Raw genomic sequence first — 16,275 nt, forward strand, 5'->3', positions numbered from 1 at the left:
TCTATTCCATACCTTTGCAACCTGATGGTGTAAACTTTTGATATTTTAAACTTAGATATTTGATCTAACAGAATTCATAGTTTGAAATATCTAAGGTCTACGACATCATTGGATTGCAAAGATTTAGAGATCAGAAAATCAGAATTCGTCGCAAAAGCTTTATTCCTTTGTATTTGGTCTAGCTCTGAAATTTCTCTTTGTATAATTATAATTCAAATGACTAGTTTGATTTTATTCTTTTTACCACATATTATGCAACTTAAAAGATCACCGTAGAAAAACAATTTACTGCAGTTTAAGTTTAAATTCAAGTTTTAGGAACAAGTTTGTATCCAATAAACGTCAAAACAGCTTAACCGATCGGGCCCAAATTTTTTGTGGGACATCACGTGACCACAGGGAAGGTTTATGAATGATCAAATTTCAAATATTTGTGTCATCAAAATTCGATCTTCATTAAATTTTTGAAAATTTTGAAAATCCACGAAATTTTTTGTGAAAATCCGCGAATTATTTTTGTTTTGTTTTACGATGTACACAGAACATGCTCACAATTAATTTAGAAGATGGGCGCGAAGCGCCCTATAAGGCTAGTTGTGAAATAAAACTCGAAAGATTAATACTTGAAGCACTTTTCAATTTTCTTTAAATTGATTGAAAAATCAAGAGATGTACTTGAACATTAAAAAAGAACCAAACTTAAACTCTATTTTCTTCAATTATTTTTGTAGCATAAATGCTTTTGGTTTTGTAGAAAGATCTATCTTCCATTTTCGTTGGGACCTTAACATTTTTTTAAAGACTTTCTTTTGAATCTTCAAGAAAGAAACTACTCGAGAATTTAGGAGGGTCAACCCAGAAAAATTATATCAGATAAAAAAATTATTCTATCGGATTATTTAATCTAATATGCACATATTTCGAACATACGAACTTGTTGTACCATTAATTGAGTTTTAGAAAATGTTGACGATTAATATTGGAAAACTTAGAAACTATATTTAACTATGAAGGTTCGTATTTCCATAGGATCTATTACAAACTCTAATCCATCCTTCTCTCTTCTCGTGTTCTCCAGGTAGACCGGGATATAATTGTTCTCGTGTTGAAAGCTGAACCTGGAGATATCATCCTTCCAGATGTTTCCTGCTAGTCCTGTTTCCTCCACCCAGTCAATCACAAGACCGGAGAACAGTGTCCTGTCATATTGCATAAACTTTTTAAATATCTTTTGGGTAATATCATAGAGTAATAACCAGAAAACTCAAATTTTAAATAGTCCAATGAACATGAGGCAGAGCAGTTGAACAGTGAAAAGAGACCCAATTTATTTAATTAGTAATTTAATAAGTATCTAGTAAAACTCTTTACTTTGTAACATCAAATACACTTTAGTATTGATGTCGTCTTCTTATTACATTGTTTTCTAGTTCTCACTCTTCTTCGTTTTCTCATTGAAAAGAGTGCAGATTTCCCATTTTTAGGTAGAAATTTAAAATGTCAGAATTTTTTTCTTTTCTTGAGTTGAATGGCCTAAGAAATTTGAACTATAACACAGTAGTTAATGGCAAACAGATTTATGATTAGAAATGTGCAAAGAAACTAAGTATCTTAGTTATAATTGCTTCAGAATCATGAAAATAAAATATTTCCTTATTTGCAAGTTGAACTAGTTTAAAAACGTCTAAAAAATCATCCATAAAACATTTAATCGGGGACCAGAGTGAAGTATTGGAGTGTAAAGATAATAACCGAGCATTTTTGTCTTTTGAAGTTTTTTTGAGGTTCATATTTTAATTATGCAATTTCCTAATGTTGAGAGTTGTGCTCTGAGAGTAGATAGGATGCTCATCGACCTGGAAGATGTGCTCAACCCGGAGCAACAAATATTCTCCCTCGGGATCGAACCCGGGAAATATCCGCTCCAGGCTTAGAATATGTAGGTTCTCCGGTACTGAGGTGTTCAAACTTATCTCCGGAGATATCTGGGAGTTGAAGATCAGAAGTGGTTGATAGAACAACTCCATAGCCCGGAGTCTATGTTCTGCTGTTGCAACCTCAGGTTCAGAGTTGCGTAGAACCCAGTGTTTCCCACGTGCAACTAAACCAACACCGAATTCTGTCTCGTTGAGAGCTTCTCCTACTCCGAAAGCATCGTCGTCTAGTAGACGCCTAGGAAAAAGAAATAAAATGAAAAAAATTCCTGGAAAAACTTGTTTTCTATGTACCTGTGGACCATGAGCTCAACAGACCCGTCTTGTATACTCCCTCCACCCTGAGATCTGTCAACCAACACTCCTAGCTCCGATCCTGCTTCGTCTCGGATGAGTATCTTTGAGTTTACAGGATAATAATTCTGCGCTGTAGGTTCCGTCATATTAATCTCAAAGGTTGGACGATAATCCCGGATTCTGCTGAGAAGTTGCCGGCCGTTAGAATCTGTAAAAAATTCTCCGTTGTTTTCTATATCAGTAGAATAGCGGATGATCACTTCTTTCCCGATCCCATCGGAGACAGGGATCGGACCAACGGTCCAGTCAATCTCTATCAATGGTTCGGTCTTGTAGGTTCTTATCATTTATGAATAAGTTTTAAAGTTTTTTGGGGGCCTAAAACTGTATATAAACATCAAGAATGTCCTTTCTACTTGGACATTAGATAATCTTTTTTCATGTCTGTAGCAAATTTTAGTTACGTTGGGGGGTTTTAAAATTCTTTGAATGAGCGGATACTCGGATGAAAACAATTGCGCTTGCATCAATTACTCTGATAAAAACTGTAAAACATTAAAGGATTTTCCAAATTTTTAACGTACATGGACTTTGTTACAAACATGACACAAGATTTTTGTCCGATCGGAAATACTTCAAGGATAATATTGATTGTCAAAAAGCGAATATCGTCTCAGAATTGAGGCGTTTGCATCAACCACTGGGTTATGCATGTATATATGTATATATCTAAAGGTAAATTGGTTTATTGTGTACTTTGAGATATTAAATGCATAAATTGCTCTTAACTAGATCTATTTGCATACTTATTCATTTACGGTCCTGATGATAATATTGACCCACTCCTCCTCGTACTTGAAGTGTAGTTCGTCCACCAGCTCCCCTGGGTACTCCTCCACGGAGACGGGTGGACCGAAGGAGATGGGATTGTCTCCATCCGGACGGAAAATATACGCCCCGGAGGCTCTAAACTCAAACTCTGAGTTGTTACCTCTATGCCCGACATAATACATGATATCCAGGTCAAAATTAGATTCTTTACCGGTCATCTTATCTGTCAAGCAGAACCGGTTTTTCTTGTGTTTGTAAACAAGTTGAACCTTATTATTTGATAATTTGAATAAGGTCGTCTTTCTTTTCTTAACAGGTTTTGGAGGATTTCTCGCAGTTTTTGTGAGAATCAAATTGGTGAATCCAAGAGGAGGAATGTTTTCAACTGTTGCAACAAGTTCAAACTTGGCATAGCTGTTTCTCCCGGGGATACTAAGAACATGCTCCGGTATTGGCAGAATCTGGGTCGGAATCAACTCAGCGATCTCATCCTGCAGAGTATAGGTTCCATCCTCTGCTATTGGTATCCTGATATTTATCGTCCTATCCCTTGAGAGAGGATTGTATACAGATATTGCTAGATTATCCTCCAGGTTCTCCGAGACCAAGCACTGGCTGATATTTAGCATGTTGCAGATGTTAATATTCTGTTCCAGGGAGAATACAGAGAATGATTCCTCTAGAGCAAGATGGATTCTACGATGGTAGTCGTCTGTAACATGTTGTTTCTCCGTCCCCGTAACAGCGTCATGATGTTGGATTACTCCAACAGTTTGCTTCAACTTCTCCAGTGTCAAGGTCTTTTCTCTAATCATCAAAAACAATAATTTAAAGGAAAAGAGAGATTCAAATGACACTTCAGAAAACTAGATTGTTTGAACCAAAGATTATAATTTTACATAAAAATGAAATTTGAATTTTGTCGTTGGCGCAATGTAATCTAAGAAAGAAATGGACGAAAATGTAACCAATTCAAATGATTTTTATCCGAAGGACTGTGCAGACATAATTTCTATTGACCCTCTATTTTATAGAGAGGAATGTCCAATTCACAACAAAGGGATCCAAAGGATTAATACCTGGATTGTTTGGTAAAGAATGGATTAATACCTGGATTGTTTAGTAAAGAATGGATTAATACCTGGATTGTTTGGTAAAGAATGGATTAATACCTGGATTGTTTAGTAAAGAATACCTGGATTGTTTAGTAAAGAATGGATTAGTACCTGGATTGTTTAGTAAAGAACGGATTAGTACCTGGATTGTTTAGTAAAGAATGCGAGCTGAGTAAGAATCTTCAAAGCTCTCTCCGCATCTCTGATCATTCCTTTAGAAGTAGGTCTAGAACTAAAATATCCAGACCAGTATGCGTGAGGATCACTGGCGTAAGGGAAAAAATCGTCGGTTTTCGTCGGCCAGCTGATTCCAGAGTCTAGGAGGGACTGGAGATAGCAGGACGGAGTCGAGTAGAACACATTGAGCTCACGTTCCCCAACCTTGAACCCGTTCCCGTGTTTGATTAGCACATCCAGGTTCATGAACCAAGAGTGAGCAGCCTAGGTCATTTCAGTAATTACAGCGATATTTTAATTGAAAGCTAAAAAGATTTATTTTGGAAAAAAATCAAACCTGATAGTGGAAATCCATTCCCATTGTTAGCACTATGTTGTTTGATTTATAATATTTGGCCTGCTTGAGAACATACTCGGAGAACTTCTCCATTCTTTCATCTAGAGATATTTTATACTTCAGGGTGTCCAACTTAACTTAACTTGACAAAAAGTAAATAAAAGAATGTTGAAAAGGGGGTCCAATTTATTTTATCTTGAAAATGACATTTAAACAATTTCTGTTCTTTCTATATAGGAATTGTATCTATATGAGAGTATTTTTACTATTATAAATTTATTTCGCACGCTAAGGTAAAATGGTACAATACGATAAAACAAAAACAAGAATAAAGTATAGATATTTATATATATAAATATAGTTTCTAGTCGCTACATTCAAAGTTGTATATGGGATATTTTGTATCCATGATGCAGTGAGAACCAGAAAACTTTGAAATATGAAGACGACTTTCTGACTCGATTTTCGTCTTAAAATAGTTCAATGAACATGAGACACAGCAATTAGGCAGTCAAAACAGATCCATTTAACTCAATAGGTGATTTGCTTTGTAACAACATCAAATACACTTCATTAATGCTTGAATGTCGTTTTCCTATTTCACACCAGTATGGGAGTATTTGAATCTACGGGAGTTTTTGTATCTTTGGGGGTAGTTGTATCTATTGAAATGTATTTGTATCTTTGGGAGTGTTTGTATCGATGAGGGTGTTTGTATCTATAGGAGTGATTGTATCTATGGGAGTGTTTGAATCTATGGGAGTGTTTGAATCTATGGAAGTGTTTGTATCTATGTAAGCGTTTGTATCTATGGGAGTATTTGTATCTATGTTAGTGTTTGAATCTAAGGGAGTGTTTGAATCTATGGGAGCGTTTGTATCTATGAGAGTATTTGTATCTATGGGAGTATTTGTATCTATGGGAGTATTTGTATCTATGGTAGTGTTTGAATCTATGGGAGTGTTTGTATCTATGAGAGTATTTGTATCTATTGGAGTGTTTGAATCTATGGGAGCGTTTGTATCTATGAGAGTATTTGTATCTATAAGGGTGTTTGTATCTATGGGAGTGTTTGTATCTATAGAAGTGATTGTATCTATGGGAGTGTTTGAATCTATGGGAGTGTTTGAATCTATGGGAGTGTTTGAATCTATGGGAGTGTCTATATCTATGGGAGCATTTGTATTATCTATGAGAGTGTTTGTATCTATAGGAGTGTGTGTATCTATGGTAGAAATTGTATCTATGGGAGTATTTGTAAATATAGAATTATTTGTATCTAAGGGATATTTTGTTTTTAAGTACAGTTTGACCCATAAAACTGAATCGAATGCCGACTGTTAGACTCAAGTTATGATTTTGAATATTTAAATGCATTTTTACTTAATAAAATGATTTTCAAACTACTGGTGAAGTTTTTCCGTTATCATATTGCCATATTGTCGTCTTCCTTTTAAATAGTTTTATGGATCCTACTCTACTATGTAAACAATGCGTGTAACCTATATTATTCTCTAGAAGAGGATGATCCATGAGAGGTTCATCATTGCAAAGTAGATCCCAGCAGAACCCATCAGGAGGACCATAGTTGTTAAATAGAACACCAGTAAACAAATCAGAATTCAGTCCTCAAGTACAAGAAATTCATCAGAGCTATCAGTATGAAAGACCGCATCAGTGTTTGATCCAAGATCATTTAAGTTGGTTATATTTTTCTCCGATCAAGTACAGATCAAGACTGACCCTGTCTTTTAGACTGGCATCGCAAAATTTATTAGAAATGAGATATTCTTAGTTTTGAAAAATAATACTTGATTAATATGTATAAACCTACCAAGATCTTGACTTGACTTCCAGACCATCTCCATTTCAAGCTCATTTTCTCGTCTATGCATAGACAACATGTTCCAAAAAGTTACTTAAAGTAAATTGGATGAAAAATAACAGATTTTTTTTACCTGGTTTTGTCCCTCCAGTCCAGGCGACCAAAGAAGAGACCATCAAATCCCATATTTGCAAACAAGCTAGCTTGTTCCTTGAAAATAAATAAAAAAATTTTCCCCTAAACAGTCATATTTTTCCAATTCTTCTCAAATATTTAAATTCAAATTCAAAATATCAAATCATTGAGATTAAATCACCTTAGAATGTCCAAACGGATCTATTTGCCAGGCAACCCTGGGCCTTCCGCACTCCCCAAATGTATCATTCAAAATTCTCAAACCTTAAAAAAGAGCTGAACACTCCTCTAACTCTAATTTTCTAATTCCTATACCTTTGCAACCTGGTGGTTTAAACCTTTTTTATCTAAAAGTAGCAGAATTCATAGATTGAAATCTCCAGGTCTACTACATCAGGTTAAAAAGAGATAAAAAAAGGAAATTTGAGTTTAATAAGAATAATAAATTTCTTTAAAGGAATTGCCACAAACTCATATTTTCGAATCCTTATCCATTTTTGCAACCTGATGCTGTAAACCTTTGATATTTCAAACTTAGACTAGATTAGAAAATCAGAGTTTGTGGCAAAAAAACTCAATTCTATTAAGTGTAATCAATTAATCAACTGATTGTGTTACCTAATGACATTTGGTCAACTATTGCGGCATAGTGCGCAGCTCCCTCGTCATTCATCGACCAGCCACCACCGATAAACTCAAGTTGGCCTGAACATATCCTTTTTAAATCATCTAAAGAAAAGATAATAAGCTTGACTTTTTCTTTAACATATCCTCCAACGCCCGTTGAATCAACTTTTTTAATGCTTGAAGCAAAAAATGAAATTATAATGCATGTTGAAAATCCAGTTTTTTAGTCGATCAATTCATTAATTTTCTGAGGTTAAAATTTTTTTCTTTTAAATTTTGTGCATGTATTTGCGACATCCCTACAGATAACCCTATAAAGTTGTATTAATCACGGTTGCCATTGCTTCAAGTTAAAAACCAGTAAATATTTTTATCCCGAATTCCTTTTTGATAATTTTACTCTTGGTTTATGGAGTTCATGTGGTTCAGTGCACCACATAGCCGATGCGTTGTTATATTAGGGCAAGTTGTTAGTCGTTTTGAATCGTTTTCAAAAACCCTTTTATTAAAGTTCCAACATTTCAAAACTGTATTCTGTTAAAGTTAGATTTTATCCTGAGAGAAAAAAGGAAAATCAACTGAAACAACAATATCTTTATCACGTTAACTTATGATTCTTTAAATTTTAAAATTTAAAATTTAAAACTTCTCAGATTTTCTGGAACCTTCTAAAAGTCTTAAAAGCAACTCAGAGGCCAACATGTCCAATCTGTAAAATTTTTGGTTTTGAAATATGGTTTGCACCTTCCTGGACGAGAAGGTGGACAATCTCCTTGGTTTCTTGATCCTGTTGGTTCCACCATCTCCAGAAATATGCCGTCTCTACCTGGATATACCTGAAGAGTAGGTCAGCTTATACAGGTCACAAATTTATAATTATATAAAGGGATTGTTTAGATATTTAGATAGTGGAGGAGGTGACAAATACTGACAAAATGTTCACTTTGCTCCTTATTAGTTTCAAATTGTGAGATCAAACAAATATAAGATTAATCTTGCTGCATTATTTAAGCAAATACAGAGATGCACAAAATAATGAAGTTCAAATAAGACGACAACTACGAAACCAATTCTGCCACTCGCGCTTTTCTGCTAACATTGTTTGCTTTAAGTATTAAGTAGTGATTAAATTTTGATGGATGTTAAGGTCGTCTTTCTTTATCATTTTTTTTCTGTTTACCAAAGTGTATTAAAAAACTTTGTTAAATATTCAGAACTCATTCAGTTTTAACGTGAACTATTCTCAGTTCAGAAAAGTCAGATGTTCTGGGACTGAATTTGATGAATTTTAGGTACGTCGCTATTCTACCTACTGAGTCGCTTATTCAAAATTAAAGATTCTGGATTTGAAGGATCATGACGACACTGTAGAAATTTATTCACAAGATTTTACTTAGTTAATATTACAGGAATCCTAGACGTATTACAAAAGTTTTAATCTAAGAATTAAAAATTTTTCTAACTTCCGATGAGGATTGTAGTTAAGATTGTGTTACAGCAAAATCCAGAAAACTGACTGTTATAAATGTTTAAAAATTATTTTCTCAACATAAATAAAATCAAGACGACATTGTTGACTGTCTGTCCCATATCTCGATGAAGGTTATTGTGGGACCCATAATACAGTGGAATATAAAGACGATAGTTAGGATCAAGTTGTGATTTTAAACAATCCAATGAACATGATACACTGAAACTGTGCAGTGTAAACAGACCAAATTCACTTAATCAGTTTATTTTTAATCTATTGGTTAAACTGTTTGCTTTAAAACAACATCAAATAGAGAAAATATATCTTAAATAATGTCGTCTTCATATTCTAAAAAGATTTCTGGGTCTCACTGTAAAATACAAAAGATAAAAAGTATCTAACTTCCGCTCCAAATTATAGTATAGCTCTGTTACAACCGTATCCAGGGTATACTGAACCCCTGCTCTCTGTACCTCCTCCCAGCCATACCAACCATCTCTATCAAACAAAACTTTGAACATTAGAATCTTTTTTTTTGGTAAATTTTTTTTTATTTTCATAAAAACGGCTTTAAGACGCATTTATACAACTTAAGGTATATAGAGTGTTCAAAAATATAATTGGAATTTTTCATCCTGACTTTATGAACATAAATTATTAAAACAAATTTTTAAAGTATAAAAAAGAAACACAACAATACAAAAGAATATTTTTATTTATGATTAATTTCGATTATCTTTATGTAAAGACGACCTCTTTGAGTTGGTTCTAAATTTCGCGTAAAAATTGTACAATATTCAATTCAAAATAAGTTAGACAAATTTGTAAAATTTCTCAACATGTTCAAATGTTATGATCGCAAAAAAATCAATGTCTCGAAGTAATCAAGAAGCCTATAGTTTCCTATTCAGCTTATTAAATAATGTTTTGTTTCCTGTTTGCTCCCAGATAATACTGATCCACAGTCTTCAACCAGCCAACATCATCGTGACTATGAGGAACTAGATGAACGTTCAGAATATTTGGATCGGAGGAAACCTGAGTTCAAGAAAATTCATATTATTGAAAACAAGAAGGACCAGAAACATGCATTTGATCTAAAGTAGTAATCTTTGTTTGTCTGTCTGTTAGTCCGATCATAACTCAGGTACCGCTGAACTGATCTGCATGAGATATCATGCATTTGATATAAAAAGTATAGCAATCTCTGTTTGTCTTATATTTGGAAGTTCGATCGTCACGCCGGACTAATATGTTCCAAATTTGATTGGGGAACTCGGTGGAGCAACGGGAATGTTCTTAGCTTTTTAAAAAATACAAAGTTGAGTAGATTTACTTTTAGATGGAAAACTTAGTTTCCAGACGAATATCCCTTTAAAACAGTTTAGAAATCAGGCTATTGGAGACTTTGAAGCTTTATATCCAGGGCTATGGAAAGTATGGATCGGTTGGAAAGTACAAATATATATAGTTCAAAGATTTTTATCAATACCTGTTTCTTTTAAACTCAAATTGAGGCTGGCTACAGCCACAGGAAATATGCCATTTCGCAATTTTATATTTACCAATTTTTCAACCATATTTTACATTTTCCATATATTTTTCTATTTTCTTGCGTTTTGTCTGTAATATATTGATGTCCTTTTATATTTATGATCAGAACTAAAACTAAAAATATGTTTTTTAATCAAGTATTAGAGAAGAAGAAGAATACCTGAGGACATGACTCGTATCCACAGCCTGCCAGAACCAGGGGTAGGACGGAAACTATAAATATAAAACCAGTTTTTAATATAGTCACAAAATACCCAATAGTCACGGTATGTTTTGTGCTTTCAATACTCCCGGAGATATGATTTCAACAATTTTGGTTTTATCCAATAAAATCAAAATCTAAACGATGTGAAAGTAGGTTGACGACTGAATGTCCCAAATAAATTCAAAGATTAGACACGACTTTAAATTGTCTTCCTAATGTCATGTTTTGTGGGACACCATCTCCTGTAGGTTAAACTGTTTATAAAAATGAAATCTATGTATTTTGATGAAACTAACTTGCAAATATAATTTTTCTCATGTTATCATCCTTCCCTGTTGTCAACTGTTGAATCTTATCTCTGATATTTTTCATATCTCACAACCCCAATATATGTATCTTAAACTCAAGTTCTGAACACAAATAGATCACAGATGAATTTAAAAATTAAATGTCGTCATTGTTCAGCTAAAGGGACTGTTCAGATATATAGGTATTGTGGAATGTACCAAAGTACAGAGATAACCAGATACTAAAGTGTATATGATGTTGTTACAAAGCTAATACTTTTACTAAACACTTATAAAATCACAAACAAAGTGAAATGTTTACACTGGACGATTTCTGTGTCCCATGCTCAATTTAATATAAAAAAGTCATAAAGTCGTATTTCTTTTTCAGAGTTTTCTGGTTATCACTGTAGGTACTGAAGATTCTGATTATCCTTGCTAAAGGTTCACACATGATTTATAATTTTATGTTTATTTTATTGAGTTTTGTTTTTCAGTTTATGATTTTTATCATATATATATTTTTTCTCTTTTTACCCTTGTCAATTATCTTCTTAGAAAGAGAACAAATAATATTCCCTCCTGGAATAGAAAGAGAACGAATAAGATTCCCTCCTGGAATAGAAAGAGAACGGATAAGATTCCCTCCTGGAATAGAAACAGAACGAATAAGATTCCATCCTGGAATAGAAATAGAACGAATAATAATCCCACCTGGAATAGAAAGAGAACGAATAAGATTCCTTCCTGGAATAGAAAGAGAACGGATAAGATTCCCTCCTGGAATAGAGAGAAAACGAAAAAGCTTCAGTTTTGGAATGTTAACTCTGGGTGAGTAAGTATCCTTGGAGAAGTTTTTCATGGACTCAATCTTGCACTTTTCCATATCCTCCCCGGACATCATCAAGCAGTTCCCCTCATCTTTTAACTTGTAAGCCTTCACTATACGGGAGATATGCTCTGGTCACCGAGGTACAGTTGGCTCCAGAGCGCAGGTAAACCTCACCTTGGCTTGGTGGTCTTTGATGAAGACACTATTGGCTGGGTGGCCCTTTCTGTTGCCTCGCTACAAAACTCCAAACGGTTTAAAAAGGACAAAAATATATTTTGAGGCAGATTCTAGAGAATAAGCTAACTGGAAGATTTTTCATTTAGTCCCAGACAGAATAAAACCTTGGATTCTCGATAACAGGATACACGAGTGATCGCCAGAATAAAGTGGACAACAAGGGAACAATTGCCGACCTAAAATCTTCCTGAATTAAAGTTTCTATTTTAAAGTAAAAAAAAAACTGTGAATTAGAAGAATTGAATATTGAGTCAATGCACATTAAAAGTCTCCTTTACTTCATCAGTCGACGAATGTTTTGTTCCAAATGTCGTCCTTCATTTGAGTGGTCACTAGATTGCATTGTGAATAGAATGGAATTTTATGAATAATAAAGAGTCAGTTAGAATACTGTTAAGAAATTTAAAGCATTTTTTGTTGTTTACCTATTAATATTATCGTAACAATAAATGGAAAATATCGAATAATCAACACTTCATCTTTGAATTAAAAGACGTCTAGGTCTTGTCGAAATATTATACAGTGAACCCCTTGATAACGAATACATCGGAAGAATTTATCAAATGTCGTCTTGACAATTTTTTAATGAGTTTTATACTATATTACGTAAATTTCAGTATTTGCGAAAATAAATAAATAGCCATGAATATGCGGGGACAGTTTTAAAGAGTTCCGTATAATCATTTAGTTAAAAAACTAAATATCTGCAATTTCCATTATCAGAAAGTGAAAAATACGACTTTTGATGAATTCTTTCGATGTATTCGTTATTGAAATTAATTATACATAGTTACCCCGAAATTGCAATGTTTCTGTCAGAAACTATCGGAATACATTGATCCAGCTCTCTAAAACCCTCATTTGAAAAGGGCGACCGTGGTGTCCGGAACTCCGGCATTGCCTTGGAGAAATCTCGAACTGTGTCTTGCAAGATGGGATGCTCTGACCCAGTGAAGTGCCCCCTCTCTCAATGTGCCCCCTCTCTCAGTGTGCCCCCTCTCTCAAGGTGCCCCCTCTCTCAAGGTGCCCCCTCTTTCAAGGTGCCCCCTCTCTCAAGGTGCCCCCTCTCTCAAGGTGCCCCCTCTCTAAAGGTGCACCCCCTATTTTCGATGTTTTCTATCTAAGATAGTTTATGATATTTGATATAAAGTAAACATGTTCTTTTCAATTTAAAGATGAAAAATTAAAATTTAAATTATGCATTCTATCAAAAGGAAATCACGAATGAATAAATGTATGAATAAATGAATGTGTTCTGAGAAAATGTGTTTGTTAAAACAAATATATTAGTTCGCATGGTCCCCATCTCCTCCTATTGTTATCTAACCTAGTGATCTTCAGATACTTACACTCCAGTTCATCCATTTTAAACCCTTTATTCAAGGAGAATAGGGTTCAATAGGATTCTTTACAAAATCATATTTAGGATGGATGGAGACAGGAGCAGGGACAAATAGTCAGAATGGATGAAGACAGGAGCAGGGACGGATAGTCAGGATGGATGGAGACAGGAGCAGGAACGGATAGTCAGAATGGATGGAGACAGTAGCAGGGACAGATAGTCAGGATGGATGGAGACAGGAGTATGGACAGATAGTCAGGATGGATGGAGACAGGCGCAGGGACGGATAGTCAGGATGGATGGAGATAGGAGCGGGGACAGATAGTCAGGATCGATGGAGACATGAGCAGGGACGCATAGTCAGGATGGATGGAGACAGGAGCAGGGACGGAAAGTCAGGATGGATGGAGACAGGAATAGGGACGGATAGTCAGGATGGATGGAGACAGGAGCAGGGACGGATAATCAGGATGGATAGAGACAGGAGCAGAGACAGGAGTAGAAAAGTCAAAATGAAAAGATAAAAAAATATGCAAGATCTCAATGAAAGTAAAAGCAGATCAGAAAGGAAAGTTAGAATAGATTGAGAGAGAAAGGATGTCTAGAGATACTGGAAAGCAAATGTGTACAAGACATAATTCTAGTTAATTAGATCATAGCTTTAACTGAAGCTACATATGAAAGGATTAACGATAGATGGAAGGAGGGTGGGGCCATAGAAAAAGTAAAGTGAGCTAAGAGAAAGAGCAGAACAGACGGAAAATAAAATTAATGAAGGATGGAAAGTGAGAAGGTTTGGTCCAAATTTCAAACCTGCACTATAGAGTTTCAGAGTGAATGTTCAACTTATTCTAAACTTTTGTGAAAGGATTTAGAAGTTTGATATTTAACTCTGTAATGGGGTTAATCTACACTTTTATCATTAAATCAAGTTCAGGCATAGATATTATTCAACAATTATAATTTTCAAGAATTCAATCTACTGATTAAAAGATTTGGGCTTTCACTATACAAAAGAAATGAATGAATTTTATTATTTTGAAATAATTAATTATTTTGAACAGTGAGAACCAGAAAACGGTGGAATTCTTGTTCTCTTATTTCGTATTTTAATTTTGTTATTTATAAGTGAACTATTTCTGAAAATGTTCCCTGAAATCAAAACTTTTGTTTTGTTATTCATGGAATGTAGCAGTTATCTGCGCAGAAGTCCGAAGGAGTTACGCGCGCATGCCGCGTTGAATTACAAGACAGAGAGCCTGTTCTAACCGCAGCGCTCGGCCCCGTAGTCTGCCCTAGCCGCTTAACTTCTTTAGGCAACTGCCAGTTATCTGTTTCTTTTATCTTCCAAAGGATTCAGTTGATTCCTTGGTATATCCTGTAGTCGTGACAGGGATAACTATAATTTAATGATTCGAGAATATCTTCGAATTAAAAGTTCCCATACTGAATATCGAGATCAAGCGTTTTAGATCAGCGCTTTCTCACTAAAGAACAAAGACGACAGTCATTCCACAGTTTTTTTCTGGTTCTTACTGTACTTAAAACCTAATTTCAGCACAATTTAATACAAAATTATGTTTTTGAATATTCCTAATGTACTTAACTTGAATAAAGGGACTGTAGTTGTAATTTCATCTGACTCGCCATTCATCCGAATGTGGTTTCTTTGCAAAAGGGATTTTTTCTTGCAGAGACAATGGAGAAAATTATCAGAATCAAACACTTTCTAAATTAGAACAACGATGATATCTTCCAAATTATTGAACAGATAAAGGTTTAAAAGATACAATTTTGAATTGGGCATTCCTCTCTTTAAATGGAAGTTGATATTAAAAGGACGTACAGTCCCTTTAATGGATAAATTATGTTAGTGAAACTATGGTAATATAATCCAGGCTTTTGATCTAGACATTATATCAACCTGGACAAAGTAGTTAAATCAAATACAAACGAGGAGTTCAAAACCTCGGAACTTACGTCCTTCCAGTATCATGTTTTTAAACTCATCCTTGAAGATAAAACAAATCTGGCCACATTAAGGAAGATATGAAATATTGAATTTTTGTAAATTTAAAAAATAGTTTCATTTAAATTAATGTTTTAAAGTTCTATGTCATTGAAAATTGTTCATTTTTAGATATTCCTAGAATAGGATGCCGCGAATTATTTCAAGTTCATAGGACTTTTGTTCATTTGATTAAAAACTATATAATTTTCCGGGTGGTTCCATGTGAAAAATGAAAGGCAGAGGTATGGCAAATATTTCAAAATTTAATTTATATCTATAAGGTTAACCATAACATGCACATAAGAGATTTGATTTTCACCTAAGAAGAGTATAACATCATAACATGATTCCGATATAATGAAAGCATTGAAACACTTTAGTCTATCCATATTTTATTTTCTAACGTGGCCAAATTATTAAAAAAAAATTTTCTCTGCAAGGATTTGACAATTTAAAAACATAATAACGGAATAAAGATGACTTGTACGAGGAAATGAGAAGAATGTGGCTCGGACGAGAAATTGTTGTGGCTGCCCCTCCCCTCGTTCAACAATTCGTCATGTTTTTTATTTATATGAGACTCAGGGAGGAGGAGGTAGGTGGGGGGGGGGGGAAGTCATCAAAATTCTGATTAACTTTTTTTTAAGAGAGCCATTAGACATTTGTTTAAAAAACGCATAATAATATCCTTTTAAACTGAAAATTGACAAAACTAAAATACTTTGTTTCTTGGCCATATTGAAGAAATCCGTGAGTGTTATCTTAAAACTTTGTGAAATTGTTAGATATTGACGTTATTGTTACGCTGAGATGTAATTTTAAATCGCAATCGGACTTTAGAAATGTTTAAATTGTTTAGCCCGTTTTAACTTAATACTTTTAACAAGATATATTTTTATTCATTACTAATGACTAATCTGAGCTTTATGATTTCTAATTTCATAATTTGCTTTGACTCGTGTTTAAATTGTTGATTTAGCTGTTTATATGTTAGGTAAAGTGTTAATTTCAAAGGGTCACATTGTTTTATTAACAAACTTTTATAGTTTTCCTTTTTA

The 16,275-nt window shown here is 34.2% G+C and overlaps 1 protein-coding gene across 1 annotated transcript; it reads right to left on the reverse strand.

The window, feature by feature from the left end:
• Positions 1 to 895: 895 nt before the first annotated feature.
• Positions 896 to 11,016, reverse strand: LOC111700886 (lysosomal alpha-mannosidase). The gene is made up of 16 exons (XM_023471952.1): positions 10,805 to 11,016; positions 10,464 to 10,516; positions 9,684 to 9,787; positions 9,152 to 9,247; positions 8,023 to 8,114; positions 7,270 to 7,356; positions 6,833 to 6,915; positions 6,650 to 6,726; positions 6,526 to 6,578; positions 6,194 to 6,319; positions 4,692 to 4,792; positions 4,320 to 4,618; positions 3,054 to 3,869; positions 2,229 to 2,570; positions 1,810 to 2,172; positions 896 to 1,199 (listed from the first exon to the last, which is right to left on the reverse strand). Exons 1-16 carry the CDS (start codon positions 10,878 to 10,880, stop codon positions 989 to 991), a joined length of 2,979 nt encoding a protein of 992 aa, XP_023327720.1. The 5' UTR covers positions 10,881 to 11,016; the 3' UTR covers positions 896 to 988.
• Positions 11,017 to 16,275: the final 5,259 nt, after the last annotated feature.

Source organism: Eurytemora carolleeae, unplaced genomic scaffold (genome assembly GCF_000591075.1).
Source record: "Eurytemora carolleeae unplaced genomic scaffold, Eaff_2.0 scaffold425, whole genome shotgun sequence".
NCBI classification, from domain to species: Eukaryota; Metazoa; Arthropoda; class Copepoda; order Calanoida; family Temoridae; genus Eurytemora; species Eurytemora carolleeae.

What these genes read in the sequence shown, in the direction of transcription:
- LOC111700886 (XM_023471952.1), bottom strand. Translation starts at nt 10,880, where the DNA reads ATGAAAAATATCAGAGATAAGATTCAACAGTTGACAACAGGGAAGGAT. An exon ending in AGTTGACCAAATGTCATTAG is followed by an intron (nt 6,916 to 7,269) that starts GTAACACAATCA and finishes CTCTTTTTTAAG; the next exon opens with GTTTGAGAATTTTGAATGAT. An exon ending in TCTTCTAGAGAATAATATAG is followed by an intron (nt 4,793 to 6,193) that starts GTTACACGCATT and finishes AAATATCTCTAG; the next exon opens with ATGAAAGAATGGAGAAGTTC.